We start from the raw sequence: 15,412 nt of genomic DNA on the forward strand, positions 1-15,412 counted from the left end.
AAATGTCCTATGAACAGGGTTCAGTGAAAACAAACAAACAAATGGGGAAGACTGAGTCTCTGGGAGCTCCTCTCTTACCGGCACTGCATGGTCTGGTCAGCGCTTCAGGCTGCCCCTTCTGGGCTCAGTCTTTCGTAATTATGGCACCCAGATCTCAAATCCCCCGGGGCCAACAGTCCTGTGGATCTCCTTTCCCCCGTCAGAGGCTGTGCCTGTCCCAAGGGATGCGGCTGGGTGCCACGCAGTTTCCATCTGACCCTCTGGGCCCAGAGATCTGGCAAACTTTCCTGCACAGAACCCTGGTTTTTACCTTTCCAGGGGAACTCTGCCCTTCCCGGCTGCAAACTGTGTCACCAGCTGAGTCTGCTTTGCCAATTCGGGGTAGATATTATTCGTTTCAGCTGCTCATTCTATTTGCTCCGAGACAAGCCTTGGGACACGTCTGCCTATTCCGCTGCCATCTTGTCTCGGTCAGTGTAATTGTCTTTTTTATAATGTGTTTTTTCTTCAGACTACTTTTAAGAATTTGTCTTTTTTCTCGGTTTTCAATGGCTTCACTATAATATTTACATATGTGGTTTTCATTTATTTAATCTACTTGGATTACCTGAGCATTCCTATATATTTTATTAATTTTGAAAAGTTCTCAGCAATTTTCTCTCTAAATACTTCTGTTGACAAGTCTATACATTTTTTATTAAATTGCTTTGCTTTTTACTAATCCTATGATCTTCTGTGTCCACTTGATTATCCTTTATAGATTTCATCTCTTTTATTAATTTTCTTGAATATGTTACTTATAGTTATATTAAAGTCTTTGTTTACTAACTTCAATATCAGTATCATTTTGGGGCCAACATCTGTTTTATTTTGCCTTGATTTATTAGCTTTTTTTTGGCCTCTTCAAATATTTATAATTTTTTATTCCTACATTTTTAATATAAAAGAACTACATAAAACTCATATGATTTCATCTTCTGCCAGAGTAGAGTTGCCCATTCTTGTGTTAGATAGTGTGAAGGGCTGCTCATTTTACTCTTATCAAGGATTTTGCTGTGTTAAGATTGCACAGCAAATTTACCAAAACTTAGGCTACATCTATTTTATCTCAGAGTATGACTCTCCCAAGCTTTACTTGTGAGCATGGTGGGCATTTGTCTCCTTACCATGAAAGACTACAGGGGATTCAGGTCTGCCCTACTAAAATACCCACCCCAACTCTCCAGTATCCTACCCCTTGAACATAAAATTTGGCAAATGTCTTGAGAAGGAGACTGGCTGTCCAGTTGAGGCAGATCTCTGGTTGGTCTTTATTTTCTGAGCACTCAATGACAGAAGGAGATATTTCTTTTAGAAACTTTCCCTATAAATCTCTAGCATCTCTCACAGCCCCAGAACTCACCAAATATGCAATTAGCAAAACCAGTTTTGCGTTTGAGGTCCCTCAGGTTTCCAATTTGTCACTTCAGATCCCTACAACTGCTAGACTGGTGTCTCTTTTAGCCAGAAGTTGCCAAATCTTTTATAGCACCCCAGAATTTGCTAATGTCTTCATTAAATAGAAGTGAGTAGCAACTATGAGCTTCATCTTGGACAGATTCTTGCTTTTCTGGAACTGTAGTTCATCTATCCTCATTTCTTCCATAGTTTTCTAATGACTTTAAAACATAATTTTGTAATTTTCCAGCTATTTGTAGTTGTTTTAATGGGAGGTTGTCCATTCACCACCTACTACATTTATTTAGAAGCTGAAGTTTTTGTAAATATTAAAATAAATCTTGTTCTCATTCAAAATCCTATATCACTTATAATTTATGGTTCATTAATGGTATTCTTATATTGTTTGATTCTTAGTGTCTGTTAGTCTTATTTCTTTGGAAAATATAAATGTTTAGGGAATAAATGTTTTATGTCTTGTATAGACCTCTCATTATACTGAATATAGTATAATTAAAAGCAAATTTTAAACATCTGATAGTTGAAAAATCTAGTCTATGCAACATGATATTCATCACAATCACAATTCCTCCAGTTTTATCCATGTAAATCCATGTCTAATCCATATATCCAGTTGTCTATTCGTATGTATAGTATCTCTCTTTCTGACCCCTTGCAAGTTGTCTTTATAAAGCTCTGCTCAAGGACTGATGGAGTAAGTATATATGAAACAAATCAACAAGTTTTGTAAATCTGCTTACAGAAAAAAAGGTGGCTATTTGCATTGTTTCTTATCCCTTATGTGTGAAATCCATCTGAGAATTTAGGGCAATAAAGGTTTATTTCTCATTATAAACTTGTTGCTTCCTTCAATTAAGCAATGAAAATTCTCTAATCCCTGTATTTTTTTTTTGCCCTGATTGCTTTGAAAATAAGAACTGTGGTTTTAGTGATTGAAGTGTCCTTCTCAGTGTGTACACACACACGCACACACACATACACACACACACACACCACCCCTCTTGTAAAGATAGAGATATAAAAGAAGAAGTAAAAATGAATTGCATGCATGTACGTATGTGTGTGCATGTATGTCAGTATAGTATGTGAGTGAATGTGTATGTGTATATTCCTTTTTATTTCTTACTCTACCTTTTGTCTCTTTGTTTGCTATGTGCTAATTGTGATGACATTCGTATACTTGTGCATTTATTGTAAGCCATACCAAATTTTGAAAATGGGCAAAAGAGCCTATGAACTTATATAAAGCCAATATGTTGAAATAGGAAGCCCAAGATCCATCAACTTTGACAAGAGCTGGAGTTTTTATGGTCAGCAGGACCAAGGCAGCATCATTCTTTCAATATGTGCCAAATATTGAATCATTAAGACAACACAAACTATACAACCTCCTAAGAGTCTTTTCTTATCATTCATTTTCCCTGACTTGCATTTTTCATTTATTAAAATGTCTAAATATTTTTCCCTGATACAACCTCAAGTTTTGTGTCTTTAACATTTACCTGAAAAGTAAAATTGATAAAACTTTCTTCAAGTTTGCCAACATAATCCTTGGTAATCTTGAAGTATCTGAACCATTAAGTGACCTTTTAGTTTTTACTTTAACAATAGAGGACAAAGATAAATCTCTATCAGAGAATATTATAAACAAGGGTCTAAGATATAGGTGACATAATATGCTATAATATCAAAGCTTATATATCTGTGGAATCAGTGGGAATTTAATATTGCTTTAAAGAGGACAACCTAAATTTTTTCTTTAATTTCTAAAAGTCAGCAATTTGTGCCCAAATGTTATATTAATGGCAATTTTACTCTATTTTCCAGATGTCACATAAACTATGCCCATAAGAAAGAAGATTGCTAATTCCATTTGTACAGAAGACAATGTTGCTTGAAGGATCATTTCAAAATGAAAAAGGACAATTTGAGTAATTATTTGAGGCCTACTAATAATGACTGTAGTCTTGAATCAAACTTAAGATCATGCAACCACAATTTGTAAACTTGTACTCTAGTCAATTGTAGATTTGGAATACAAGGCAAAATGAATGCTTACCAAGGGCCAATGTTGGGGCAAGTTGAATAAAGTCAGTCATCTGTGTAAGTAATTATCTAAATATGTTCTATGGTTTCTCCAACTTTCTACAACATGAATTTATTAAAAAGTTATCACAACAGTGATTTTTATAAACAAAAGCCTTTATTTCAAATATATTTTACAGTTTGCATGTAATTAAGATTGCTTTTCAGACTCTGAAATTTTATACTAAATTGAACAGGCAATATACAAAATGATGAGGTTTACTCAGGCCTACTGAACTCCTACAATTGTTTTGCTAATATTTTTTTTTCCTTTTTAAATTAAATCAGTAGAGGCATCAATATCAATGATAAAACAACTTTCATCCTCTTGGTTATATTTTGAGTAGCAACTAAGTACCATTCCATTCCATATTTACTTGCATGTTTAGGACCTGCTAGTAATAGGGGGAGTAAAATCACGTGTATGTGCATTTGACTAATTAAAAAATGATGGTAGATTGTGATCAGAGCTGAACTGCTTCATTCTTGGTGGTGTAAGTAGTTTACTAAGCAAATTGGTAGAACAAATTGTAGGACAGATGTTTAGCCTGTTTAAGAAAACATAACTATTTTTAAATAACTTGTATTAATACTATTGCATACAATTTACATACTAATTACAATGCTTACTTATAAAACAGGTCTCAGCTAGCTTTTAGGTTGCTTTAAAAACTCAAGAAAAATAAATTGGATTTTTTTCATAAATATTTTTAACTCAGACATTGAACCAATTCATGCTTACCTTCACCTCCATTGTTGTAATTGAGGTTTCAAGGATAATGTCAAGTATAAATAGGGATGACTTCTGGGCTTTAAAATTTGTTAAGAATGACAGTATCCTGATTTTTTTTTTTTAAAAAAAACAAAGACATGAACTTCCTCAAACACCAATATCTAAAATGGGCAAAATTGAGATAAATAGGGGTTTCACTACTGCCAGTATTTGTTTAGTTGTTCAAGGCACTGGCAGTAAAAACAATCTATTGTTGCATGCTAGTCCTAAATATTCCATAAGAAACTAAAAACCATTAAGGCCAAGAAAGTGTTTCTAAACTGGTGTTTCACAGGACAAAACTAAGTGAGCTTTATTTGATGGGAGAGAATGGGCAGTGGTTGGGACTTTGCACCTTGAATGAGCCAAGTTTCATAATCAGACAAGATTTTCCCCATCAGTATGTCTTAGCATATCCTCATGATGCTGTTTCCTAAAGAAACAAGATGAGACCATGACCAATGCAGCCATAGGAAGTCTATTATAAATGCCACATGGAATGTTTATTTCTCAACTTCTACAGTGGATTTTTTCCTTTCAAAAGAACCTCAATTTTCCCCCACAAACATTCAGTGGGTGTAGTTTGAGTGTTTCAGTTATATTTTCAGTGTTCCATTCACCTGGAGTCTCTGAAGCCTACTGCTTTGCCACAATAAATGACATGAGAAGCAGAGAAACAAGGGTAACACATGAGGATGGTCCTGCTGCATCAAATGCCCTCAAAAACAACCCGTGAGGAGGCATAGTGAGAGCTTTTTCCAATCTCAAACTCTTGCCTCCTCACTGACCCTAAATTTCGAGGTTTGCACAGAGCCCTAAGCTTAAAGTATGGCAGGCAATAGGATCTGCAGAATGTGACTTGAGGAAAGGTAGATAGATGGAAGAGTAAAATAGCCCCACCTCCTGGTTGTCTTGAAACACCGGAGCTTGCAGAGTAATTATTTGAAGCTGCTGAAGAGCAACAGCTTTGTCTCTATCCCTAGACATTCTGATCAACTACATCTGCAGATGGATCTAGGAATCTACATTTCTAACAGTTACTTCCGAATCAGGTGGTCCACGGACCATACTTTGTAAAATGCTTCTGAGGTATAGAATGGGCAAAGTGTTAGTAGACTATATCCTCTTTATATGCTTTATGTTCATTTGCACCAGCTGTTATCTGACCCAGCGATACTTACTAAAAAACAACAACCACCAACAAACTGAACTAAAAGCCATATAGGAAGTTATTACACATAGATCTATCAAGGTAGAAAAAATAACTATGGTGGAAGAGATAAGCAGAAAGTGGCCATTGGAAGGAAAGGAGACTTTTTGTGTTTAACATTTGCTAAAAAGTTGAAGGTAGAATCTAGAGGCCAATGTCAGAGTGTTAAACAATTTAGATCAGTGGTTCTCAACCTGTGGGTCGCAACCCCTTTGGTGGTCGAATGACCCTTTCACAGAGGTCGCCTAAGACCATCCTGCATATCAGATATTTACATTACGATTCATAACAGTAGCAACATTACAGTTATAAAGTAGCAACGAAAATAATTTTATGGTTGGGTCACAACATGAGGAACTGTATTTAAAGGCCCAGAAGGTTGAGAACCACTGATTTAGATGATTTGCTATTCTAAATTAGACAACAGCAAGTTGAAAATTATCTTCTTAGTAATTTCATAATCTGAAGTTTAGATTTTTTTTCTATACAAATAACAGGCTGAAAGATAACCCTGAAGTGTAGAAAACCTCATCAATAATAGTGTCAAGCTTTGGAAAACAACAATAAGAGTGCTTCTAGCTGTAGGATTTCTAAGTGTATTAGACTCAATTTTATATATGTGTATGGAGTAACTTTTGACATTATAGTGAAGCTATATCCTGTCTGATGAGATAGATGCATTATAACAAGGTCGGCCTATCTTTTTCAGAATGTCCACCTTTAAGAAGTAAACTCCTAATTTTCAGTTCAAAGTCAACTTTAGGAAGTGGGGTTATTTAAATTGAAAACAAAATTATTTTTGATACTTTCGCTCTTTTCATAATAAAACTGATTACCCCTTCATAATAATAATTGTGAAAAGAAACACAGTATAATAAGTAAAGAACACATTTGCTGTTTTTATTGGTGCCTTGCATGGCAGTAATACTGAAAAAAGAGAATGCAAAAACAAAAAACAAAAACAAAAACAGGTTGGTGGCAACCCACATCTTTTTTTTTAAGAGTACATAAACTCCTGTTTTATTTTTATTGTGGCATGAATGATAACATAAAACCAAAAACATGAAAATATACAACTTATATTACACTATGTGTTATGAACAAAATATAAATCTATAACTCTATGTTATATTTACATAATTATTTATTTTATTAAATTTCAAGTGAGATGGTAGGTTGCACATACTTTGTTTTAAGCTCCAGGCATTTGATTGTCTCTTTTCTACTTTTAAAAACAATTTTTACTCATAAAATCCAAAATGTTAGAAGGACTAAGAGCTTTAGAGCCAGTGGAGCTATATAAATACTGTTATAGTGAACCAGTGACAGAAACACTGGGGAGGACAGGAATCAATCAGTAGAAAACTCAACACAACATCATCTTCAACCTGGGAAACTGAGAGTTATAAGAAAATTTAAAATTAAATACTGTAAAAGCCTGTCTAAACGAAAACCTACACCCTATAAGACAAAGAGATATCTGAACCACTTTTAGTGGGCTTCATATTTTTCCTTGCAGACCCCATAGTTTTTATTTTACTATTCACTTGATAAACAAATATCTTATAAACCTGTTTGTAAATATACAGCTGTTTATTACAATTCAATAATTTACCTATTAGAATGATTGAAAATGTAATTATTTCTGACGTTTAAAAGTGATCTAAGATATTTTTTCTGGAACAGTAACAACTTCTGGCCTAAGAAAATATCTGAAATGGGACCGTGAAATACTTAAAGATAATGATCTTTAAACGAATTAAGGTAAAAGTTTACTCCAGAAATCAAAGCTAGGAAATAATTTCATCAAAGAAGACTCTTATATTTGTTCCTTATAAGAGGATTTGGTTTCAATGATTATGTTCTTTGGGAGGGATTTTATACATGATTACCTCTTAACTGCAGTTGCCAAATAAATGCTAAAAATTGACTCAACTAATTTAGGTATAAGTGTACTGAAGAGTACTTTTGTATTTTATCCAATTGTAGTAAGTAGCCAAATTGTTAGCAACTTGTAAATGAGCAACTTTAACTTATTTTTCTTCAGTAATGTTCTTTTAGATCCATATTAAAACATGACTATTTTCAGAGGAACTGATTACAACGCCATAAAAAACACACACAACAGAATTCTGGCAGGATTACTCTGTACTGGGGTAAGTGTGTGTGTGTGTGTGTGTGTGAGAGAGAGAGAGAGAGAGAGAGAGAGAGAGAGAGAGAGAGAAGTAAATGGGGAGGAAGGGAAAGAAAGGAGAGAGGAGGGAGATTATGTTAATTTTAGTTTAATCTTACTTTTATTTCCTCTACCTTATCCTTTTGGTCAACATGGGGCCCAGAAAAAGAATACAAGGTTTTAAGATCCTTTAAAAAAATTTATAAACCAATCAAATGCCAGAAAGGCAATGTGTTAACACAGTATGTTGCTATTCATAGCACCTTTATCAAATGACTTCAAAGCACTTTAAACATTAATGTAATTTTTTTTTCTTTTGGGGAAAACTAAGGCAAAGAAATGGTAACACCAGTGAGTTAGATGTCAGAACAAGAGAACATAATGCAGGGCCATGAACTTGCTTTTGTTTCAGTCATGCACAGTTTGGTCTCCGTGACATAAATGTAACTAAATAAAGTTAACTGAATTTCAGCAGTTAAAGGTCACCATTAACAATTTTCTTTTCCCTTTTAAATAAAACAAAATGAAAAACAAACGTAAAAAGACCAAACAGAAGTGTTTTGTCAATTCACTGGTAATGTGTGTTAGAATTGGTTTCAGCCTTGCATGCCATCAAGTGGCATCTACCTGGAGCTAAAACAAAGTATTCTTGTAGCCCGAAGTCATGAAATGAAAACCAAGTACTTGTAGAACATGGGGTAAAATAAGTATCCAGCAAATGTGAGACGTGAACCCACATAAATCAGAGAGAATTTCTTAATGAAGACAGAGAACAAATTTTTTAAAATCTGTTTTCACATTGTACATAATAACGATATAAAAACAAGTGTCTATTTTTTCTTATCCAGAGTGCTTGAAAACAAAATGAAACAAACAAACAAAAAAATTGGCTCTAGATGACTGTGGCAATTAAATAACCAAAATGACTGATGAGAGCATAAGTTAATTAAGATTGAATGTGACCCTCCTATTAATTCACTCCTTTGTATTAAACACCAGAACTTGACATTATTGGGGCCAGATTTTTTTTTTTTTTAAAGGAGAAAACTTATGTAAGGAGCAGTAAAATTATCTGGGTAAATGTGTGTGCATGTGTGTGTGTGTGTGTGTGTGTGTGAAAATTCATTTTAAATATCTAACAGCTTATTGGCTGCACTTCCCAATCAGAGCAGAATAAAATAGAAAGGGAGAAATAAATTATACATAACTTACTAATCTGGGAACAGCTGACCATTATTATTATTATTATTATTACTATTATTATTATTTTTATCATCATCATCATCATTATTACAACACTAGCAAAAAGAGGCAGTTCAAATGAAAATACAGTCATCAAAAACAAACAGAAAAACAAACAAAACAAAATCTCTGACATGCAGGATATGATCGGCCCCTCCAAGCAAAACCCCAGAGCAAGTCTTTTGAGAGAGAGAAAAATAAAAAGGACTTCTTTTCTTAGTTATATGTAAAAATCAAATTATAAGGTCGGGTTGGGGGGGGTGGGGTGGGACAGGAAGGTGATGACTGGAGTTAAAATCACAGCACTTCCAAACTACTGGTTGGTGTATTTACTGTTTGATGCTTCCGCACAAATAATGGCAACTGACTTTCAATGAGTTTGCATTTATTTGCACAAGGCCCACACTGCCTTAGCATTTGGCTGGCAAAACTGAAACAAGCAGTCCCGTCACCATCCATTGTTGCTCTATGCACACACTCCGCTGGAACCTAACCTTGGACTCCAGTGGCTTCCTCTGACAGCAAGGGAAGCACAGTGGCAAGGGTCCCCGGGTTCAGCCAGGCTCCATGGTGTTGGGCTGTGATGACTTTTAATAAAATCCTGCTTTTTGCATGAGATGCGCGTGGCCCACAATTCTGAAATGCAAATGGCCTCCACCTCGTGTCTTGGAGAGATGGAAGATACCTTATAAAAAATCATCAGTTCCATTTCCTCAACAGGAGAGGATGGAATTTTGAAGAAAGAAGCTAATTCTCTATTTCTGGAACATGGGCAAATGTATTCAAGGAAAACAACAATTGTTTTTGTTTGATGTTATCAACAGAAAAACAAACAGAAATCATTAAGTAGCAAACATTAGTGAAACCAACTGACCAGGGAGAAGGGACTTCTGGGAGCAGTTTGCTAGTAGCTTCCATATTATACATGCACACGTCTATTACACAGGGCCACCTGATTCATCCAATAGTCATTATATTAGACATTTAAAAATATAATTTCTGAGCCCTATATTGGTTAAGTTGTCATTTGAAGTGCAAAGTCAAGGTCAAGGTTGCTTCCAGACCAGTCACTTAGGAGGATGTGGGATTTCATCCCCAGGTGTGGGTTTAACTCACAATGGTCCAACGTTATTCCTATTAGTACCATAATCACACACATACATACACACAAAAATCCAAGATCAGAAAATATTTTTCTCTAAATTTCTTCTCTCTCTCTCTCTCTCTCTCTCTCTCTCTCTCTCTCTCTCTCTTTTCACCTGAGAACAGCACCTACAGTTTCCATTAAAAAAAAAGTCAAATCTCACCAGCTGCTGGTATTTTAGGTTTTTCAAGGGATTGTCTAAGATATAACACTGTCCTAACTTAAGAAGGAACAGGAAAACGAAAAGGAAAGAAATGAACTGGGTCAACACGTCAGTACAAATTTGGCACTTGCTCAAAGATGTAGTGTGGTGTGCAATAAAGTCCTCTAAAGAAAATACATAATTGCTTATTTTGTGATGGATAGCAAGGAAGTTAAAAACAGGCTCTTTTTCCCTCTTCCCCCCCCATGCACAGACTTCCATCTTTAAAATATAGAGATGGAGAAGGTGGAAAGAAGTAAAGAGAAATTCATCTTTCTTTTTTTTCTGTCAGGTGCATTACAAAAAAAAAAAAAAATGGAAATAAAAGAAAAAAAAAACAGAAAAGGAAGGAGGAAAGGAAAACCCCCCCAGAAAACCCCCAAAACAAAACAAAACTTATTTCTTTTTAAAAATTGTAGCACAAAACAACAAAACACATTCACAAGCCACTTGTTGGCACTGTGTACCTGAGTGAGAATTTCTAGAACATTGTAGAACAAACAGCCATAAAGTTTATTAAAAAAAAAAAAAAAGTTGACGGGTAAGACTTCAGTGCTTGGATGTAGCAGCTGAATTACTGGCATTATTTTACCCATAGCTTATTTCAATCTCTTGTTGTTGATATTGTTGTTTGCTTGTTGTATATATTTTTTTCCTTTCCAAGCCTTTTGAGGCTGAGGTCTATTAGTCAGCTGATGTCCCAACTATTTAAGACTAACAGTTAAAGTAACAGTCAGTGTATGAGAAAGTTAATGTGCTTGGCCACTGGTAAGGATGAACCAGCTAGGGCTTCTTTAAGTCCTAAGGTCACGGCAATCTTTTGACCCTTATCAGTTGGCTTGTCCTGCGATATGGTTTTCACTGTCACTCCCATAATCTACATCTGGGTCATCCTCTTCCTCATCGTATTCATCATAAATTTCTCCGTTGATGTCCTCAGCCTGTATCTCCTCTTTGATATGTGGCTCCTCTCCTTTCACGCCATAAGTGCTCTGGATGACGGGCATCCCAGGCTCGGGGCTGCTAGACACGCTTGAGTGCTCAGAGGGCAGGTGAGGGGAGGGCATCCCAGCCATGGTGATGGCTCCAGGGTACACAACACCAGCAGTAGCGATGGGGATCTGTGCTTGTTGCCTGTCAGAGAGAAATGCCCCCAAAGAGACCGTGGTGAGTGAGTAGTTACATGCAGGCCTTGCTATATCATTAATTTGCTCAGTTTGTCCAACGCTAAGGCAGTGATTTTCTTCCTATTGCCCAACATTTAAAAGTTGCATCCTACTTTGATTCTAATGCCTTACTTCCATGTAGTGCTTTATAGATTACAAGACATATGTGTTACCCATTGGATTTTTAAGATAAATTCTGTTTTGTTACTATTCTAATTTATGAAAAAATTAAGAAGCAGAAAGATTAAGCAAAAGAACCCAAATTCTTGACCCCTAGTTCATTTGTTCTTCATTGCAGCATGCAGAAACATTTAAAAAAATAATTACAATTCAATTTTAATGGAAAGATCCTAAAGTGTTAGAGCTCTGAAAGTAATCGATTGCCCAGAACTCACCAGAACTGAATAATATCACTTTCCACCTAGTCCCTGGCATAGATTTAGGTGGGGGTAGGAAACAGGGTCAGTCTTATGGGAGGACAATCTCCGAAGCTACACAGGCCTCAGGGCTTAGAAAGATTCTACCCTTGTCTTAAAGGTCTGTTGTCACAGTCTTAAAATTCTTAATAATTTTTTAACTTAAATTCTTTATTGTTTAAAGTATTACATAAATCTCATTTTTTCCCCATTGACCATTCCCCGTCTGTGTTCATTGATTATGCTCAATATGCATGCATACAAATCTTTTGGTTGATCTCTTACCCCCTCACCCCACCACTTTCCCTCATAGGTTGGACAGTCTGTTTGATGCTTCTATGACTCTCGTGGTATTTTTGTCCATTAGTTTATGTTGTTCATTATATTCCATAAATGAGTGAGATCATGTGATATTTATTTTTCTCTGACTGGCTTATTTCACTTAGCATAATGCTCTCCAGTTCCATCCATGCTGTTGCAAATGGTAAGAATTCTTAATAATTTTTTTTTAACAGGGACCTTGTATTTTCATTTTGCATCGGGAGCCACAAATTATGGGCTAGTCCTGGTAGAAAGGGATTAATAAATGGTGTTCATGCGTTCTTTCATTCATTCATATGTTCATTTGTTCACTACTTCTCCAAGAAGTGTTGGGTTTCATCTGAGCTTTGCAAAGAGCCATGCACTGGTGTATAAACCATAGAACCCAGACAAAGCATGATGATCCTTTCAAAGGAATGGAGGGGGTGGGGCATATTTGAAAAGGTTTTTTCTAAGGTATCCTCTGACCATTTTCATTACAGTATTTATTCTAAAAAGCTCTTGGGGTCTTACTTATTTCTGTTCCAAATATGAGCAACTTTATTTCTGTGTTTTTTTGAGAAAATTCTGCAGAAGTGATGCAGTTACAGGTAGCATATTATGGGGTGCTCAACAGCATTGCTGTAGGAAAAGATAAAACATCCCAAGAGCTGCTTTTAAAAAAATTGTTGACTCTAGCCTGGCTGGTGTGGCTCAGTGGTTGAGCATCAACCTATGAACCAGGAGGTCACAGTTTGATTCCCGGTCAGGGCACACACCTGGGTTGTGGGCTTGATCCCCAGTGAGGGGCATGCAGGAGGCAGTCAATAAATGATTCTCATCATTGATGTTTCTCTCTCTTTCTCTCCCTCTCCCTTCCTTTCTGAAATCAATAAAAAAATATTTTTTAAAAATTGTTGACTCTATTACAGATGTCCCCAGTTTCCTCCCCCTTTGCCTCGCCCTCCTCCAGGCCTTCACCACATTATTGTCTGTGTCCCTGGGTTATGAGAGCTGCATTCTTCATATATACTGATTTCAGAGAAAGGGAGAGGGAGAGAGCAAAACATCAATGAGAGAGAAACATCAACTGGCTGCCTTCTACACACCCCCTACTGAGGACTACTGAGGATGAAGCCAGAAACCTGGGTATGTGCCCTGACCAGGAATTGAACCAGCGACCTCCTGGTGCATGGAAGGACGCTCAACCAACTGAGCCACACAGACCAGGTGAGAGCTGCATTCTTAATTCAGAAGAGACCTTTCTCATTTACACCTGGTTGTGCCCTAAATAGAGTCCCTAATTTGTGTGCCCTACAAAGACCACGTATGTGCCTTGATCACCTAGAAACCTCTCTAAACCCAGAAACCAGTGTTTCTTTCTTTTCAAATCATTTTTAGGTTGTATTCTCTCAACAAAATTGTTACTTGTGGTGGCATTTATCTCTGCGAGGCCTTGGAAGTAATGAAAACCAACGAGGAAAAGAACCAGTAATACTTCTGAGTTTTGAAGAGCAAACTTCAAACTCATTTACTTTCAGATATTAGATTTTCAAATTAGCCTTACAAAGCTCATGTTAGAGCCATTGTTCAAGGAGCTCGGAGTGAACTGACAGGGATGGATTCTCTTCCAGGATCATGTGGGGGAGGAGTTACTCTCTGAAAAGACACTGTGTTCAGGTTCTTTTCCAACATCCCGCTTCGCCAACTAAACAAGTATGTCTCCCATCCCATTCAATAGGAGTGTTTTCTAGAAAAACACCACGGAACGGTCCATACCCAACGTTGAAGTATTGCCGCATCTCCTGCCGCCGGTTCCGCATGATCGCCTTGTATTCCCCGATGCGCAGCTTTTTGCCGTCCACGAGGCAGGTGCGCTTCGGCCTGGGCTTGTATTTGTAGTCGGGGTACTTCTCCAGGTGCTGCTTGCTGAGACGGGCTTGCTCCTCATAATATGGCTGTTTCTCTAGGTTTGTCATAGCTTTCCAGCGAGACCCTACGGGGAAAAGAAGGTTAGGGTTCCGATTTGCACAGCTGCCGAGGAGCCCAAAAAGACACACCTGAGCATAAGAACATCTAAAGTAAAAATGTTGGCCCAAACCCAGAAGTACATAATCATGTGTTTGATTCGTGAGCTTTGACTCAAGAGGTGAGATTCCACTAGGATGGAGGTGTTAGGGGTTCTGTCCTCAAAGAAACTGTGCACCCAAAGATCCAAATGCTGGGCAATAGATGTACTTTTTTTCTGGCACGAATGACCAAGTTAGCCAAATTGGTCCGGTATGTACTTAACAGCTTATAGGTAATTTAATGGATATATCTTTCGTTTCTACGTTAGACCATGATAGAATTCAAGTGTGAACTAAAAAGTTATGCAAAAACTCATTACATATTTTGAATCTGAGGTTAATTATCTAGTTTTGAATATTTTTATGTAGGGGTGTATTACTACAAAGGTTTCTAATGTTTATTATATATAATTGTCATTCTCTCAAAATGTTTACATATATTTACAAGAAAAATTATAGTTTAAAAGTTCATTTTATTACAATTTTAATTATAAAATATTATATTAATGAACATGCACTGTTTACTGTGTGCTGGGGACTGTGCTAAAATTTTAGATAAATTGTTTCATTTTTATTTTTCACCACAATTCTATGAGATAGACAGCTTTTACACCTACTTTTATAGGTTGAGAAAATTGAAGTTCAGGTAGATGAAGTAACTTACCCAAGGCCACACAACTATTAAATTGCAGATTTGTGACTCAAGGTCAGGTTTGATGGAATTGAAAGTATGCAACAATGTATGTCTTTACATACCTATACCCACCTACTAAATATGATCTAGCAGAGGTCAGAATTACATTAACAAGTAAGGAAGACTTTTAATAAAACCCTTTCAATAATATATAGAGATATTACTTCCTGTGATATAGTATGCATTAGTAATATTAACTCAAATTGATTTCCCCTTCCTTTTCACTTTTAATTTTGTTTTTTATTCAACTAGGAATGCAAAAACAACTCTTGAAGCTTAATTACAAATAGTTTATGCTAATTCTCAATAGAGATAAAATTTAAAGCTTAGCTGCTATCAGTATGGTTATGTGAAGTACTAAAAGGAGTCGTAGGAATAATGTTTATTTCTTATTGAACATGTGAAAAAAATCTATTTGCAGATGGAATGCGCTTATCTGCAAAAATTCAGCTCAACCCTTTCCAAATGCAAAAAGATCCAA

At 36.2% G+C, this 15,412-nt stretch overlaps 1 protein-coding gene across 6 annotated transcripts in view; it reads right to left on the reverse strand.

Annotated features, from left to right (window-relative positions):
* Window positions 1–8,736: 8,736 nt before the first annotated feature.
* SOX5 (SRY (sex determining region Y)-box 5) overlaps window positions 8,737–15,412 on the reverse strand; it is a 414,575-nt gene continuing 407,899 nt past the window's right edge. For all 6 annotated transcript variants that reach the window (XM_014544242.1, XM_014544245.1, XM_014544247.1 and 3 more), the window contains exons 14-15: window positions 13,948–14,164; window positions 8,737–11,420 (exon numbers count right to left, since the gene is read on the reverse strand). In XM_014544242.1, the coding sequence (XP_014399728.1) occupies window positions 11,117–11,420; window positions 13,948–14,164 (521 nt within the window). In that variant the 3' untranslated portion in view covers window positions 8,737–11,116. The remainder of the gene's footprint in view (window positions 11,421–13,947; window positions 14,165–15,412) is intronic.

Source organism: Myotis brandtii, unplaced genomic scaffold (genome assembly GCF_000412655.1).
Source record: "Myotis brandtii unplaced genomic scaffold, ASM41265v1 scaffold358, whole genome shotgun sequence".
Taxonomy (NCBI): Eukaryota; Metazoa; Chordata; class Mammalia; order Chiroptera; family Vespertilionidae; genus Myotis; species Myotis brandtii.